The sequence below is a fragment of the Solanum dulcamara genome, chromosome 11, assembly GCF_947179165.1.
Source record: "Solanum dulcamara chromosome 11, daSolDulc1.2, whole genome shotgun sequence".
Classification (NCBI taxonomy): domain Eukaryota; kingdom Viridiplantae; phylum Streptophyta; class Magnoliopsida; order Solanales; family Solanaceae; genus Solanum; species Solanum dulcamara.
Window position 1 is genome coordinate 35,533,865 of NC_077247.1, and position 19,626 is coordinate 35,553,490.

Here is a 19,626-nt window from a genome sequence, read left to right on the forward strand (position 1 = left end):
GGATTGAAAATCAGTACTTAAGAACTTCGAATTAAGTGCACTTTGTTGCTAAGACTCTGCATTTACTAAGGTGACTGCTCATAAGTCATATTACCAATCAAGCAATTAATTCATTTTTATGTTTTGGCGTTGGTTCAATTTTTTTAAAAAAAAAATTGGTGTCAAGGATGGGCTTGTTTTCAAAGTTGTACTCCATTTCAATTTATTTGATTTACTTTTTTTTAGTCTATTTCAAAAATAAAAAACAAAAATTAGTAATTCTTTAATTTTAATTTTTCACAGGAACATACTAATGTGAATTCTTTGGATCTAGAAACATACTTTGAGTGCTATTAAGGTTAATTTCTCATTTGGTCTCTCAACTAATAGTTATTATCTCAGAAAGTCACTTTTTTCTTGATTTTAATAATTTTTTCAATCAAAAAAATAACTTTGTGAGAAAATAACTATTAGTTTAGTGACTATCAACTCCAAATATTGATACTAATTAGAAACTAAATTAATATTGATATTATCTATATTTCATCATCTTTCCTCAGAACTTTGCAAAGTTAATACTTAATAGTTAATACATGCCACATTTTGAATAGGAATTTGACAACAATTTAAAATTCGGGACAAAATCATCCCTGCCCCCCCCCCCCCCCCCCCACACCGAAATTTGGTTTAAAAATCAAACTCCCCCAACTTTCAACAATAATTATTTTCCTCCTCTTATCCTAATTAATTTTTCAAAATGCCTATTTTACTCTTTGTATTATCAACCTTTGTCTTCTTTTTTTTTACTTCTTTAAAATCATGTTTTTTTTAATTCTAGGTAACAAATTTTCTATTAAAAACAAAAATGATTTTTTCTATTCGAAAAAACTAAAGTAAAAAAAATCCTAATTGAATATATAAATTATTGACGTTCTATAATGAAATAAAGAGTAGAATAAAAAGTGAATATTTTAATAATAATCAAAACTCTAATATATACTATTTATCATTCTTAATCTAAGTATTTATAGATTTTTATTTAAGAACATTAAAATTATAAGTAGAACAATTTTTTTATCAGTTTGTAATTAAAATTTATGTTATTATTTCTGACTATTATTTTAATATTACATGCATTTAATATGTATATGTATATGCATATAAATGCATGTTTTAATTCTCTCTTATTCTTAAATATCTAAATAGATAAACGATTTTTGTTTGTCAATAATGAAGTATTTTTTAAATTAAAAAATAAAAAATTACCTACAATACAAATAGATAATCTTTTAATTTTTTTTATAGGATGTACCTTTATTTTTATTAATATTTTTATATTATTTTTGAAATATATTTTAAAACTATTATATTACCTATTATTTTTACTTGTATAAATAGTTGATGGAAAATAGAAAATCAAGGGTAAAATAGATATTTCATGGGATAAGGAGGGAAAAATAATTATTGTTGAAAGTTGGGGGAGGGGGTGGGGGGGTTATTTTTAAACCAAACTTGGGAGGGTGGGGAATGATTTTGACCCTTTAAAATTCTCTTTCTACATCGCCTATTTCGATCATTCGCAAAGTACAAAGTTTAATTTGCAAACAATTATGAGAAGTTGTCGAATGAGATTGTGTTTGACTAATGAAAGATTGAAGATAAGGTGATTGTGATCTAACTTCTCCATTACCTCAATACTCTCATCATAGAGAATTGTTCTTACTTTATAAGTGTGATCAACTGCGATGAAAAATCATGATTCAGTAAAATACTTAAAGAGCTGCACCAAATGAGGAGTTGTAAATTGGTGATCTTTTGAAATAAAAAAAAATGTTGCCTTAACGGAGGTTTGAATCTTAATCATTTTAAGTTCATGTGTTTCTTTTTTCAAAAAGCCTCTTAATGGATCTGAAAAGATTTGAACGAATCAGATCTGTAGGAGAGTTTTCACAACATTCAAACTTATTAAATATGCTATAAAATAATTACGCCTCGCCTCTCTCGCTCTTTGCACGACTTTGCTCTCACTGCTACAAACTTTCTTTCTCTCTTTTCTCAATCAAACACCACTTCTCCCTCTTGAATCGGTAAGTTTTCATTATCTATATATATTATCGTTGTTGAGCTATGTACATACTTGTTTTATTAAAATTTTATTTTAGGCCACTAATTTTATTGAGACTTTGTATGATCAAACCCTCTGTAAGATTACACTAGATATATTATTATTGTTAAACTATGTATATACTTGAGGCCTTTTATTAGAATTTTATTTTAGGACACTATTTTTTTTTTAGATTTTTTGATCTTCAAACTCTCAAACTCGCTTGTATGATCAAATCTACTTGTGAGATTACACTAGATATATTATTATTGTTGAACTAAGTATATATTTGAGGTCTCTTATTAAAATTTTGATTTAGACCACAATTAATATTTAAAAATATTCATTATTTCCTTAGATATAGTTTTGACATTAGTAGTATAGTAACTTGTCTTTTCAGTTTTTTAAGTTTTTAGTAAAATAACTGCAGAACTTTGTCTGATATTTTTAAATTTTTAATTAAACTATTTAAAGTTAATATACTAGTAATATTTTTGAGAACTAAAACTAAGGTATTATATTGCAACAAATGATTAACATTTTTTTCAACTTAAATAACTTTTTTCAAGCTATATACTTATTGTTGAACTATGTATATTCTCTTATTAAACCCACCTCCTTCTCCAGATGAATCATCACCAAGACCACCAGATCTTCATCGCAAACAGCCAACCAAACGAGAATCCCACTCTCACAAATCAAATTTTTACAAGACCGTCATCGGTCTGCCACTCATCAAGAACCAGTAAGGCTTCACGCCGCTCCAAATGTCTAATAGTAAGTGATATGAGTACGTAAAGATTAGTATTAATTAATAAATTTTTTCTTCATTTTACTGTAAAAAAAAGAGGTTTGATGTTCCTATCAAAACTATTATCTCTTATATTTGAATATAGGTTCATCTGCACATTCAGATGTTGAAAACGAACAACTTTCATCATTCAATATTCAAATTTAGAGACCACATCTTAATATTCAGATGTTTATTCAAATCTAGACATTTAGATCTTAATGCACATCTTAATATTCAGATGTTTATTCAGATTTAGACATCTGAATCTTAATGAAAACAAATGAGATCTCAGCCAATATTGGGATCTTAGTTGTCTCTCTAGAACATCTGCTTTTGTATATATTTTTAAGCATGTTAAAAACTCTTTACCTTTTATACTTTGGCATTTCAAAGAAGTTTTAGATTAATAAGAAGCATCTCACAACATACATGTTTAAATAAATTATATAGTAATTTTTCAACTCAAACCGCGGAAGCGCGGACCTATTTGATAGTATAAGTATATTTGATTAGTCCTTGAACAAATAAAACGATAGATCAATTTTTGACTCCACTTGAACCAAAGATTAACTTTGTTCCAGTGGTAAAGTGGGTTCAATTATGTTAGAGGATCACGTGTTTGGTTAGGTAGAACTTAATTAAAGCTTTTTTATATATAATAATGTTTCAACTATTAGTTACTCCTTTGTTTCAATTTGTTTGTCCCATTTTTTTAAACTCGTTTGAAAATGAATGTCTTTTTCTTTTTGTGACAACTCTTTTAATTTTTCACTTGTCATGATTACAAATGAGAACAAAAAAATAAGGAAAGATTTAACGCACAAAATTTAGTTGATTTTAAAATTCTAAATATTAAAATAATAAATAGTAAATGACAATTTTATCTATTGTCTTTTAATAGGCAAAAAATTCAATCAAAATTTTTAAATGCCTTCATGCTTTTAATATACAGTAGTATAAATAGATTAAGAAACCAGATTAAATTAGGACTAGAAAACATATTCCAATACAAACTAAAGAAAAATAAATCATAACTAGACATGAATTAAACAAATACTAAATTCTAAACAACTTAGAATTTGGTTTATTTCCTAAATTAGTAAAGTCCAAAGCTATATAATATGTAACTACACTTTATCATTCGTCTCATCTCTTCATATTTTTACTTAATTGAGTGTAATTTTAGGTACTGCAATAACAATGCATATTTTTTTTTTCAATTCCTAGAGTTGATTATGCTCAAATTCAATTAACATAAAATCGAGAGAGTGATAGACAATCTTTTTTCATCGATTGGGTTTTTCCTCCCAAGGGGTTTATGAAGATCAATACTGATGGCAGCTTCATGCCTAATTTGAGGTTAGCAGGATTTGGAGGGATCGCACGAGATGACAAGGGAAGGTGGTTGGGCGGGTTCTATGGACGACTTGGCATGAGAGCGACGTGAACCTGACAGCGGAGTTATGGGTTATAAATGGCGATTTGATTTTAGCAAAAATTAAAATTTGAAGAAAGTCATCACTGAGACCAACTCATGCGAAGCACTAAAGTGGCTAACTGTGAGGAGTAACATCAAGTTATCTCGATCACGCTGTGATAGAAGAATACAAGAGTCTCATATCCAAACTTGGGATTACTCTAATTCATACTTTGAGTCAAGGAAATAAATGCTCAGATCACTTGGCGAAGTTGGGAAGGATGCAATAAGGAGACTTGGTAGTAATACAACACCCACCTCATTCCATGCAAGATTGCTTCATGCGGACATGGCCCACGTAGCATATCCTAGGTATCCAAAAGAAGTATCCTAATGAGGAATATTACACATAAAGTGAAGTTGTAAATCATTTGTAAAAATCTAAATCAATGTAATAGCATATTAGCATTGAACGAGAAAAAAAATGAAAAAAAGAGGTTTGACGTCTACTATTGAAATATGTTAGGAAAAGATCTTCTTAGTTTTCATGTTTTAAGTTTTTTATTTTTACTGTTAATTATCAACAACAAAAATATGTTTAACTAGCAATTTTATAAACTTGTCTTGTGATTAAGTCATCTAGGCTTTGATTGGTAAATTAATAGGAAAATTACACGGATAAGCAAGCATATACTAGATAATTAGTTAACATAGCTACAGTTTAATTAAATTATCATTCGCCACTAACATACAATCATAATTACGTGACCCACGTGCCGAATTTGTATAATTCGGCTCTCAGTTGTATTGATTCAGAATTTGTATAATTCAGTTCCTAATTGTATAAATCCAAAAATTTCCTAGTTGTATAAATGCAGAATTTGTATATGCTTATCCTATCTTGAAAATAATTATCGTGTCGATACATTTGATTTGTATAAGTTCTGAAAAATTCCTAAATGTATAAATATAAAATTTGCAACTAAAAATGATATATATGTCAGTGACCTAACACGACAGAGCAACTCTCCGAGGGCATGGAATGTTTTCTTTCTTAATTCCACTTTCGGTGCGGAACGAAGAACTCAAATAAGGGAATTAAAAGAAAATTTAAAAAAATAGCAAGGAGCTTAAACAACTTATGTAACTACACAAAATAAAAAATCATTTTACTCGAACAAAATTTCACTTCATTTTATAAAATTGATATAAACTATTGTACACTTGACAATCAAGAAATGCATCTTTATGACACCATTATCTACACTCAACAGTTAACTACAATAAGTAGAAAGAAAATCAGCAAAATTTGGGCATCAAGGATATAAATATATACTATATAGTAGTTTCTCTTCGTATGGTGAGTGTAAGAGACAGCTGAATCGCAAAACCGTGATTCCAGCTTTGTAGCAAGTATTCAACAAGACTAGGATCCATATTATCCGTCATTCAATTTAGTATTTATTTTCCATATTAAAAATGAGTGAATCAAGGTTTTCAATCCACCCATATATTATCTACCCACAAGTACAAACGTAGAATTTAGCCCCATAATGCAAGTCTCACTTGTATATCGTATTTACCTTCTTTGATCACTCAAATACCGCAAAAGCAAGAGTAAAAAGGAGAGAAACAAAGACTCTCTGTTTTAAGTCTCTATTATAGTACTAACATTTATTTATGGTACATCAAGTTGCCAAAAATCATAACACAGATGGAAGCTGCTAATTCCAGAGCTTTTTACATTTAAAGGGGGGATGAAAATTGAGGGGGGACTAAAAAGTGCAGTTCCCACATCAATCAAGCACAATTGCTTGCTATTACAACTTCACAATCTCTGCAACATAAGTTCAGTACTAACACATGCTACAGAATATTGGTGCACAGGATCTTAGGGAGCCTCAGAAAACAGTTTAATCAACACTGCAATCATTGGCTCCAAATGCAAGCCCTGAAACAAAAATGTTAAACAATGCAAACATCAGTATACTGGTATCTCATCCTAAAACCTAAAATATAAACAACAATGAACACTAAACAAGCAGATAAAGCACAAGGAAGAAACTTCTATCAATCAACTACATCTCATTCTCACACTAATTGCAGATGCTATATCAGTAAGACTATATTCCTCCCCTCAATTCAGGCCACCTTTTCTTCAACCAAAAAATATCTTATGGAAAAGAATTTGGCATACCAGAAGTAGCACAAAACTAGGCAAATTATTTATAAAAGAGAGAGAGAGAGAGAGAGAGAGAGACACACACACACACAAATCAAAAGAACCCAACAAGGATAATTCTCATTCATGTAGGATAGGGACATCCAAGAGCTAAGCAAACAGGTTTGATATTTGGACAGAGAATCTCGGTGTCAAAAGATTCATGTCTCGAGAGGATAATACTCCTTTGTTTCCTCAGCAAACACTCACAAATTCCGGACTACTGGTCAGCGAATTTTTCTTCTAAATTGGGTACAGCCTTTTAAAATTAAACACAAAGCGTATGCTTCCAGCACTTCTCGCTTTCAAATGAGAAACACTTGTTTTTTCACTTCACGTCGCTTCAGGCTTAAAAAGCAACAAACCTGCGCCTCACTACGCTCGCTTTCAATAACACTGATACGGAATATCCCTTTTATCTCTGTAATGAACCCAATTTGGATTTCCCTTGTCATGGAACCAATTATTAATTCAATCTCTTTTCCCTTGTATTGATTATCCTTTTGTTTGGCTAATTTCTGTTTCTCCCTAATCTAATTTCTTGTGTTTATCCTATTTTGTTCTTAATTGTCATGTTTGATGAATTAGTCCACACTATTATTAGGAACAAACCCCAATATTCAATCCTACGAAAATAACAACAAATACCTTCAAGCTTCATCCGAGTTTCAACAGAGTTCTATGTGTTTTGCCACAATTTCTTCCAGATTTCAGCTAGAGTTTCGAGCTTGCAAACACAATATAATCAGTTTTCCAACTCAAACAGCACACATAATGTCAAACTCAAAAGCTTCAGTTCAAAGCTCTCGCAGCCAACAATGGTGGATTCAATTTTCTCCTAAGCCTAATCCAAATGGGCTCATATGTGAATCAGGAGCTCCTTCCAAGCATAGGAAGTACGCCCAGGCAAGCAATTTGATCGAACCTTGACAAAAGCCAACCGAACCTAGCTAATCTTCTTTGCCAAGTCAGTTGTAGATTTTTCAATCGAACCCAGTTCAAACAAGCTTCAATCGACTCCAAACCTCAAATTCTAACTTGAAAATCAATTTCCAACCGCCTTAGACGACACCCATTCGAATTGGACCAGTATCTTCAAAGAATTTTCAGATTTGAAAAGCTCTGAAGCCGTCAATGATGAATTGCAGATTTCAAAAACAGTAACTAAGTCCAGATTTGGGTCTTCAAATCACCCTAACTTTCTCAGATTAGCAAACCTCGGGTAGTAGTGGTGAAGAGAAATAGTGAAGAATAAGATGAGTTTCGATATTCATATTTGTTTTAAACTCAAACAGTGAAGTGCAATATGAACCGAAAAGAATAAACACGGATTTCTATTTTTCCAAACTTCTCTGATTTTTTGATAAAAATCAAATACCTAGTGTGTGTAAGAACAAACACCAATCCAAACCTTGATACCAAGATGATACGAACTCAAATGTGAAAGCAATAAAATAGAACAAGACAATTATGAACATGTTAGCATAAAAGGGCTAATACAAGAAATTAGATCAGGGAGAAACAGACGACGACAAAAACAACAACAACAACATACCCAGTGAAATCCCACTAAGTGGAGTCTGGGGAGGGTAAAGTAACGTATTTTACTTGTCTGGTGGCCAGGAGGTCTTGCTTAACACGTGAAGTTCTCCAGAAAAGGAGGTTACCAGAAGTCTCTAGCTGTCATCTATGCAAGGAGACAGGGAAAACATCTCCATTGCAGATTCACATCTCAGATTTGGACAATTTTATTCAGCCTCACAAAGGCTGAATGGGCCATGCCACAGCATACCTCAGATCTACTGAGCTGCTGGATTAGAAGGGGGAGGGAGTAAGAGCCAGAAGGATTGGCGGAGAATTATCCCTTCCTTTATTTGGTGGTCTGTGGAGGGAAGGAATGGAAGGTGCTTTGAAGATAGGTCCACCTCTGTTCAAAAAGAGAAATGGAATTGTATTGTACATTTCTATTTTTCAACCGCTTTTCATAAAATCATTTGTCATAGGAATCGGGTGTTCGGTCCTTACTCTTAATTTGGTGTAAAGAATAATGCATAAAAGAAGTAGACCAAGTTGTAGAATGACTAGGATCTCTGTAACTAGTTTTTTCTTTTTTCCTACTTACTCTTTTTGGAGGAGAGGAGTATACAGAACCAGTTTCTCAAAAAAAAAAAAAGATAGAAAAAAGTTTAGACCAAAACAGATAGAAAAGACAATGTTGAACATTTTTAATGACAACATGCAGTTAATGAATTAACAACCTTACCAATAAAAAAAGTAATGACAATTACCAATAATATATAATACATTTATTTTGTAAGGCGCAGTCTAAGAAGTATCCAAGCAATCATCTATAATACATGTAAGTAAAACGTACACTTACACTTTCTGTCTCTCACCGCTGTCAAACATTTCATAAATCTCAATGCATCATAAATTTAAGGGCTTACATGAGTCAAACACTTACACATTCACCAGTATCTGACACTCTTACCTTGTGTTTGAATAATGTAGTACCCTACTTTGTTTCAACCACTAAACAAACCATCTTTGCTCGCCCCCCTCCCCCCTTTGGTGCTTACCTAATGCAGCCCACTTCGCGATCCCCTTTATGGTTACATACTCTACCTTTTCCTTTCTCCAGTCATCAGATTCTACATTAAAATACGTTATTTTTTCACAACCAAACAGACATCAGCCTCATTTCTCAAGGCATACGCCTATCAGTAAAAGTAAAAAGTTTATTCTTCTTTCAACTTGTTTTTTCATTTTCTTGGATGAAGTTTTTCTTTCAATATTGTGCTCTCGTATGACTTCTGAAACATACTCAACATCCAAAACCTCAAGAGTTCAGATAGTTCGACATATACACACAATGTCCTTGTTACAACCACTGAAGAAAGTCTAAGAAATGCTTTACATCTTTGGTCGTATAACAAGCTGTTTGATTCCAGTTAAAACATTTTGATAGTCTTGAAGACTAATTATGTAAACCCATCATGCAAGCAAGCATAACAAAGTGTAACTGTTTCTTCATGAAACCGCGACCAGAAAATGGTGAGTATGTTTAAGGAAGCAACAGTTGGGATTTTCAACCCACAACTAAATTATCATAAAAAAGAGATAAGAAATCACTTCAAATGTGCGCAGGTAGTTATCTAAGAGGCAGTGAATGCACAATATCCATGCAAAACATTTGTAGTTTTGGTTGGATTACCCCACACCCGTCTAAAGCACGACTTTATTTGGGTGATTGTAGACCGACTTACCAAGTCGACACATTTCTTACCGGTAATGATGACTGACATGGCATCGCAGTATGCCAAGTTGTACTAGGAGATTGTCTGTTATTATTTAATCATGTATTATAAATCCCCACATCATAATTCAAGTACAAATTGTTCACAAACCAAACAACCTCCAGTATGGATAAATTCTTGCTCTATTCCGTTTAAGGTGGAGCATGCTTAAGTTCAACTTTTTAAATTCTGGTTGTAATGGATTTTAATTTTATTCCTATGTGTCGTTAAAAATGAGAGTGCCTTAATTAATCAAACAAATATCAAATGAACAATTGATAGACTACAAAAGAATTCAAATTTAAAAAACATAGGAAGGCAACTGAAGTTCAATAACCAGCATAATCCAGGATTAACGACCATGCTACTCCAGAATATAATATAGAAACAACTATTAGTTCGTATAGAGAAAGGTCAGATACCCAAGATTTTCGATGCCATTAATTGGCTCGAGAAGCTGCAGTTGATGTTGTTGTGTCTCCTGTTCTGTCTGAATTTGCTGCAATGTCTGCACATTACCTCCATCAATTGGTGCTGCTGCAGTAGTTGGAGTCCCTTTCCCTTCCACTAACCGCCACATATACCATGCCCCTGCGGATCTGTATGGCCTCCATTTGTCACATAATTGCTCCATCTGCGACGGTCTTGGCAGTTCCTCCAAACCATACAGTAATTGCACACCTTTCCTGACCCCCAAGTCACTAACAGGCAAAACATCTGGTCTATGAAGTGAAAAGATCATGAACATGTGCACTGACCAAGAACCAATACCCTTCACCATTGAAAGCATGGTAAACAATGACCTATCATCCATCTTCACGAGAGTTTCATCAGACAAAATCCCACTTTTGTACTTGTTTGCCAAGTCATGGAGATAACTAGCCTTTCGCCCCGAGATTCCTACTTGCTTGAGCTGTTGAGCAGAGAGTGAGAGGACAGTGTCAGGGCAAACAGCGTCCTCTCCTCCACAAAGGGACACAAAGCGAGTGTAGATTGAGGTACCTGCTTTATAAGCTAGTTGCTGATAAAGAATGCTCTTGCTAAGGGCTAAAAACGCAGAATGGTGTAACTCAAATTGTGGGGAAGGAAGTGTATCTATTAAAGAAACAAGAAGAGGGTCCACAGAACGGAGATGCCGGAGTGCATTGTCAATCTCTCCATCAGCTGATAAGGGTTTGATGATTTGGGGCAAGACCCTTGATGATTTCGGTGCACTCTTCCGACGATTCTTGGTTGCGGTAACCGCTCCGCTTGTTGCAGTGGATGCCGATGCTTCGGTGGTTTGAGGGGGTTTCCCATTGGAGGATGGGGTGGAAGAGAGTTTTCGGATTTTCTGTGGTCGAATTGGGATTTTGGAAGGGTTAGAGGGGTTTGAGGGAAGATCAACTGTAGAGTTCGATACAAGGGTGGAATCAGAAATGGGTAGAGATTGGGGTTGGGGTGGAGTTTGGGTTTCGGTTTGTGTTTGTACTTGGGTCTGTTCACCCATGAGCGCTAAAAATGGCCAAGAGAGATTTGTTAATATTTTTCGGCGGTTGTGTAGGAGGAATAACTGGAAGTTTCAGGTGGCAATTGACGGCGACGGTCAGCAACACCTGAAGAGTCCGATAGTTGTCCGACGAGTAGCTGAAGACGACGGTAAGCTACTCCTATTGCAAATGCTTTCAATTTGTCTTTCTTTTACTTTTTGGAATAAAATGAAATCGTCTCTCTTTTCATTTATTAGACCTTAATAAAATAATTATTTTTTTCTCCTTTTAACGAAATTATCAAATGTGTTATAAAACCAATTATATGAGCAAAGCAAGAAGAAAGAGAAAGAAAGAGTTGTTACAGAAAGAGACAATCATGCATATCATTGTCATATACCGTATCCGACTCATTATGGGACTCAGTGTCATAATCGTATCATCATATCATCATATACATATATCGTACCTGACCCTCTAGTAAGGAACTCGGTGAATAAAGTCATGTGCACGTATACCGTACCCGGCCCATCATGGGACTTGGTAAATAATGTAGTAAAACTGTGCATGATAACATACCCGGCCCGAGACTCGATGAATAATACAATAACAGTATGCACGAGTGGAATACCACGAGCAACTATATACAATCAGATTATCATCTGAGGTTCAATAGAATAATCAAAATGAACCATCATTTGAAAATCAAGACCGTAGTCATCTCAAGTACCCTTCGAATGTCATTATGAATTATACCAAATATGAATTATACAAAAATATGACGACTAGAATCCTACACATGTATCAAGACATAATGATATAAGTTCTGGGAATCAAGAACATTAGACATCCTAGTGTCTCTAAGAATAGGAGCTTCTTTGAAATTTATACATTTGCCATCCGTTTGTTTCATATGGATCATGCTAAAAGAAAGAAGGGTAGCTTTACATACCTTCAACTCTATCTAAATGTCCAACGTCTACTTCTCGAGCTCGTGGGTCTAAAATTAAGATAACATAGGCCACAGTTAGATATCTACATCACTTACTAACTAATCCAAGTACGAATGAAACTTAACAAAATTCGAGCAGCATTTCCCCTGCAAACTTAACAATCCTCGAAATTCCAATTTAGCCAAATACCAATTAAAATATCAACAACAACAATACCAATAATTTAATATCAAACTAGAATTAAATCCATCCTTAAGTTACTTCCAAAAGAGCCCAATATACATTCAGACGTCAATGCTGGTATACACTTCTTTATTTTCGTATATCCATAGTATATTAACAACAACAACAACTACAGCCAATCCCCCAATATTCCAGCCCACAAAATAGTTCATAACAACCACGAAACAGTCCCTAAAATATCACCGCAAAACAGCCATAAATATCATACCAAACAGCTCCAAAATATCATCACAAAACAACCATGAAAATTATGTAAAACAACCCCAAATATTGTCATAAAACAGTCTGGTATACGCTTTGTATACAATATCTTCATACACTTTATTCTTCCAAATTCAAGAACAACAACTCATCAACAATATCAAAAATAATATTAACAATTATTATACATCATAACTCAGCTAATTCCATTCATTTAATCCACCTAAAACAGCCCCTTAATCCATAAATCTCAACAAAACAACAAACGAGTTTATAACGTTATTTTCTCCGTTCTAATCCGTTAAAACTCTAAATAAACTTGTTAATAATGAAAAAGGAACTTTAATATTACCTTAAGTATGCAGCAACCACATTAACACTCTTTCTTGGATGATTTTTAGCTCAAATTGAAGGCAACGCGACGTACAACACTTTTCTCTTCATGAGCTTCGAAATTTGGGGCTCAAATTTTGGTCAAAATTGGCGTTTTTCTGTAAGATTCTCCTTTCTCTCTCCCTGGAAATTCCTGGATATTTTGGTCTGAAAAATAAAGGAGAAAGCTGAAAAATTTCCTTAAATGGCGTAGGTATTGGACCCGACCTGACTTGGAATCGGGTTGGGCCGAATCCACTGTTCAGCTCAACCTTTCTGCCTTAAAATATTCATATATCCTTATCCCGATGTCACATTCAGACCCATGATTTATGGTTGGAAAGCTATTTCAATTATCTACAACTTTCATTTTGAGAGTTATTCCAAATTCCTAAAATCTGAAGAGGTTATAGCCTCCCGAAGTCAGATCACCCAAAAACGTAACTTAAAAATATATTTTTTTTGATGGCTTCCACTTTGATTACAAAAAAGTCGTGTCATTTTAAGAATAAAAATTAAAAATCCTTGAATTTATGTCTATTAGCTCACGAATAGTCCAATGTGCAAAAATACGGAATATAACATGAACAGATAGCTTGTTTGAGATCAAGCTTTATGTGGTCCGATAAATAACCTGCATTTGCATAACCAACAAGGTCTACACAACCTTTGTTAGTATAAAACATACTCATAGCAACAGTCCCCTTTAGATATCGCAGAATATGTTTGACACATTTTCAATGTCTTCGCGTCGGAAAAGAACTATACCTTGCTAGCAAATTAACAGAAAAAAGTTATATCAGGTCTGGTTGCGTTGGCAAGATACATAAGTGTATCAATAGCACTGAGATATGGTACTTCAGGACCAAGAAGTTCTTCATTTTCTTCTGGAGGTCGGAACGGATCCTTATTCACTTTAAGTGATCGAACAATCAATGGAGTACTTAAGAGATGTGCTTTATCCATGTAAAATTATTTTAAAATTTTCTCAACGTAGGTAGATTAGTGGATGAAGACCCCGTCTGCTAAATGTTCAATTTGCAGACCGAGACAAAGTTTTATATTTCCAAGATCTTTCATCTCAAATTCTTTCTTTAGATATTCAATTGTCTTTTGAACCTGTTTAGGGGTTCCAATAAAATTTATGTCATCAACATAAATGGCGAGTATAACAAACTCTGATTTTATTTTCTTGATAAAAATACAAGGACAAATGACATCATTTATATAACCTTCATTTATCAAGTACTTACTAATATGATTATACCACATATACCCTGATTGTTTTAGACCGTACAATGATCTTTGTAATTTGATTGAGAATATCTCCCGAGACTTAGAATTACATGCTTCAGGTAATTTTAATCCTTCTGAGATTTTCATATAAATTTCATTATCAAGTAAACCATAAAAAAAGAGTTGTAACCACATCCATTAGATGCACTTCAAGATTTTCATGTACAGCTAAATCGATGAGATATCGAAAGGTTATTGCATCCATAACAGGTGAATATATTTTTTTATAGTCGACACCGGGTCTGTGAGAGAATCTTTGTACAATAAGGCGTGCCTTGTATCTTACAATTTTATTTCTCTCATTTCATTTTCGAACAAAAACTCATTTATAGACAATTGGTTTTATATCATTAGGGAGTTTGGACTACGGGTTCAAAAACCTCACATTTAGCAAGTGAGTCTAATTCTGATTGAATTGCCTCTTGCTATTTTAGCCAATGACATATTCGTCGACATTCTTCAACAGATTTAGGCTCAAGCTCCTCACTGTCTTGCATAAGATTAATTGCAACTTTATATGCAAAAACATTATCCACAATAATTTTTGATCGATCTAAATTTATCCCCATCACCAGTAGAACTCATTGAAAGTTCTTTATTCACTTGAGTCTCGGATTCACTAATTTCTTTAAAAATATCAGTATTAATCAAATCTTGAACTTCTTTTATGTGTCATCTTTATCATTTCTCGCACTTTTTTTCTTGAATTTTTATGTTTTGAACCCAATGGTTTATCATGCTTCAGGCGTGTTTGAAATTCAGAAGCTATGACACTATTAAATGGTCCTTTTGAAATATCAATTCGGATAGACACATTTATTGCAGGAATACGTGACTTAGTTATCCGTTTCAAATCAATAAATACATCTGGCATTTGATTTGCTATTTTCTATAAGTGGATGATCTTTTGGACCTCCTGCTCACCTATAGAGGCAAGTGGATCAAAATGAGATAGTGATGAAACTTACACTCAATTTTCCTTTTGGGTTCCTTTTTCTCTCCCCTAATTGTAGGAAATTCGTTTCATCAAACTGACAATCTGCAAAACAAACAGTGAACAAATCTCAGGTCAACGGTTCAAGGTAGCGAATTATGAAGGGTAAGACAAATCCAACATATATGCCTAACTTTCGTTGAGGACCCATCTTAGTGCGTTGTGATGGTGCTATAGACACGTAAACCGCACAACCAAAAATTTGTAGATGAGTTATATTTGGCTCATAACCAAATATTAATTGTGACGGAGAGTGTTTATTATAATTAGTCGATCTAAAACGTACAAGTGCTGCTGTATGTAAGATAACACGACCCCAAACAATAATTGGCAATTTTGTTTTCATAAGTAGAGGTGTTGCTATCAATTGTAGGCGCTTAATAAATGACTCAGTAAAGCCATTTTGAGTATGAACATGAGCAACATGATGTTCAATTTTTATCTCAATTGATAAGCAATAATCATCAAAAGTTTGGAATGTAAATTATCCAGTATTATCAAAGAGAATAGCTTTAATTGGATAATCTGAGAATTGTGCCCTTAATCTTATTATTTGTGCTAATAACTTCGCAAACATCAGATTGCGAGATGATAAGAGGCACACATGAAACCATCTTGATAATGCATCTATTAGGACCATAAAATATCTAAACAATCCACTAGGTAGATGAATAGGTCCACATATATCCCCATGTGTATACTCTAAAAATCCAGGAGATTCGATGTCAACATTCAGGGTTGATTATTGAAGAGAACAATGTATCTTCTATAACAATTTTTGTCCCTTTAAGCAGAAATATAGTAGCTCTTTCGGAGCCTTCAATCATTTTTGAATTATCAGAAATTGTAGTAACATTTGCTTTTCTTCTAAGCAAGTAGGAAAAATATTTCTCGTCTTTAAAAATGGCATGAGTCGTTCCACTATTAATTATACAAATATCCTTGTGATTGATTATTGATCCAAATAAAATTTGAGGCTTATCCATATTTTTCTTCAAAAATAAATAAAGTAAACGTTATAATTAAAACATGGCTCATTATACAAATTTTATTTATTTACATGAATTAGAAAAATATAAACATATTATTTAGTACAGACGAATGAAAAGAAAATTATTTAAATATTATCAAGCTTATCAATATTCATATTTCCTTCTGTAAAATTGAAGAAATCAGCTACATCCAGATGCATAGGCTCAATATTGTCTTTAAAGATAAAATTGGTCTCTAGATTATTTTCTGCTCTCTTCAAGAATGCCTGATATAGCTGAACCAGACGTTTTGATGACCGACAAGTCTGTGAGTAGTGCCCCATACCTCCACATCTATGACATATACTTTCTAAATTTTTCTTTGGTATAGCTTCTTTCTTTTCACTTTTTTTTGTATTGTTGATCATTTCTCGGTGAAAGACGAGTATCATGATTATAATTTCTTCTTCGACCACGACTACAATTGGGGCCATGACCTTTTTCTCGTTGGTTATAAATTGCTTGATTCACTTCAGGGAGTAACAAAGAACCAACGGGCCGACTATAATGAATTTTCATTAATAGTTTGTTATGTTGTTCAGAAATAAAAAGTTGAGAAAGTAATTCAGAATATTTTTTAAATTTTTTTTCGCGATATTGCTGCTGCATGAGCATATTCGCGGGTGGAAATATGGAGTATGTTTTTTTAAGTTTGTCTTGCTCAATGATTTCTTCTCTGCATAAATTTAGCTGTGCTATAATTCTAAACAAGACAGAATTATATTCAGTTATATTTTTAAAATTCATTAATCTCAAGTTGAGTCAATCATGACGTGCCTGTGGAAGGATGACCAACTTCAGATGGTCATATCTTTCTTTTAGATTTTTCCACAGTTTAAGGGGGTCTTTTAATGTGAGGTACTGTAATTTTAACCCCTTGTCAAATTGATGGCGGAGAAATATCATGGTTTTGACACAGTCTTGACTAGATGTCTTATTGTTATCTTTGATATGCCTGTCAGATCCATCGATTCTAGGTGTATTTCGGTATCTAGTGTCCATGATAAGTAGCATTATCCAGATATATCAAGAGCAACAAATTCAAGTTTAGAGATATTAAACATTTTAAGAAAATAAAATTCTTACATTTTTGCTACCTATTTAAAATAGCTCAAAGTAATGGAGTCTCGTGCTCGTAACGTGTTATAAAATAAATTAAATTAGCAAAGCAAGAAGGATGACAAAGACAAAGAAAGAGCTGTTATAGAAAGAGAGTTGTTATCTGTGTGTTCATTACATACTGCGTAAGGCTATTTATAGCCGAAAATCTATGAAGATAAGGGAGAGAAAGCAATGTCATCCCCTCTAAATGGGCCCCATTTAGAAAATGGAGCATCCACTAATCTTTCTTTTATAATAAAATGACATTTATAAAGCTTTAACTAAATAATTGATATTAACTTATTGATCAATGTATATACTAGACTAATTCATAAGTAACCTAATCCGTTTAAATTTATTTGTGTTGATAATTATGAGGATTGAATTTTTAAAAGTGTACGCATATCATATCATATTTATTGATTTCTTAACTCGAATTATGCAAGATATACAAAATTATTTGTGTTGATAATTACAAGGATTGAATTTTTAAAAGTGCACGCATATCATATCGTATTTATTGACTTCTTAACTCGAGATATGCAAGATACACTAAGTGCTTGTTTGACTGAACTTATTTAAAGCTTATACCCCAACTTATTTTATATTTTTGGCTTATAAGCTGAAGGTAACTTATAAGCTGCTTTAGATAAGCTAAGCTAAGAGCCCGTTTGGATTGACATATAAGTTACTTATAAGCTGTTTTCAACTTTTTTTAGTGTTTAGCTGACCAATTTAAAGTCATTTTGTACTTAAATAAGCCTCAATAAATAATTGAGTTTGTTTAGATGGACTTATTTCAAATAGGTTATAAGTTGAAAACAGCTTATAAGTCAAAAAAAATAAATTGGCTCCACCTATTTTTTTTATAACTTATAAACAGTTTTCAACTTATAAGTTACTTAAAACAAGTTCATCCAAACAGGCTCTAAACATACCCAATTATTTTTGAGCTTATTTTAAGCACAAAGCTAGCCATACAAATACTCAAAAAGCTGAAAAGAGATTATCAACAACTTATAAAATTATTTAGATAGCACCTCATGTACGTAATATATTTTTTTCTAAAAAAGAAAGCCAAGGTCACATGTGCAACTTACAAGTTGGGGCTAAAAACAACTTCGTCAACAATTTATAAAATCATACGAAGCAACAAAGTCTACTAATACATCTATAGATTAATTTTAAATATACTTTAATTCGTTTTCACAGGTGTTTAACCAAAAATTATTACCCCATATATGTATTTAAGAACATATATTACTTATCTAATTAGGAATTACTAATACAACAACTAAATTAGGATAACAGATTTGTATTTATTTAATTAGTTTATTTTTAATATGTTATATACTTTATTTTATTTAATACAAGTAAAAGACATTATTAAATATCTCTTAAATATCAGTTACCGAGGTGATTAAAATATACTACATTTTCGAAACTATTTGTTTGCACGTCTCCCAACAAGGTAAGTAATTATACCATTTGATTTTTACCAAAAAACTATCCATATTCATTCAGTCTTTTCAAAACTCCTTTTTATCTTACTTTTCTCTTTCTTCTTCTTCAAACAGAATTAAAGATTTTTTGTTTTCAAATTTCTTTATTCATAAACAAATTCTTCAAAACTAATGTCACCCCCCGTAAGAGTCTTAGATTTGAAAAGGCCCAAGAACGTTTTGAAGCATTTCAAGAACAGAAAAGGAAAAAGTGTTGAGAAGGTATGAAAAGTTTGAATTTTTTCATATTTTTTTTAGTATTTTTGTTGGGTTGTTTATAAACATTTGGTTTATTAACAGTTGGATTAGTATTTTTGTTGGGTTATTTATACACACAACAAATCTTTGTGAACAAAGTTTTGAAAGATTGAAAGCTAAAAAGGGAAAAGGTATTGTGATGGTATGAAAAGTTTATTTTATTTATTTATATTTTACAGAATTTGTATGTTTTTTTTAATTGTATATTAACATTTCATTTAAAAAGTCATAAAATTTGATGAATCGACAAATTTTATGGGTCATTAAAATTGACGAGGATTCTGAGCATAAAGTAGGTATTATAATAACAAAATTTATCATTTGGGTTGATAAACATGATTTTATATTAATTTTATATCATTTTGTAAAATACTATTAGACCCAATATTTATTAGA

The 19,626-nt window shown here is 32.5% G+C and overlaps 1 protein-coding gene across 1 annotated transcript; it reads right to left on the reverse strand.

Moving 5' to 3' along the window:
- Positions 1–5,923: 5,923 nt before the first annotated feature.
- LOC129873983 (alkylbase DNA glycosidase-like protein mag2) lies at positions 5,924–11,518 on the reverse strand. The gene is made up of 2 exons (XM_055949192.1): positions 10,233–11,518; positions 5,924–6,244 (listed from the first exon to the last, which is right to left on the reverse strand). Exons 1-2 carry the CDS (start codon positions 11,297–11,299, stop codon positions 6,223–6,225), a joined length of 1,089 nt encoding a protein of 362 aa, XP_055805167.1. The 5' UTR covers positions 11,300–11,518; the 3' UTR covers positions 5,924–6,222.
- Between the last annotated feature and the right edge of the window lie 8,108 nt (positions 11,519–19,626).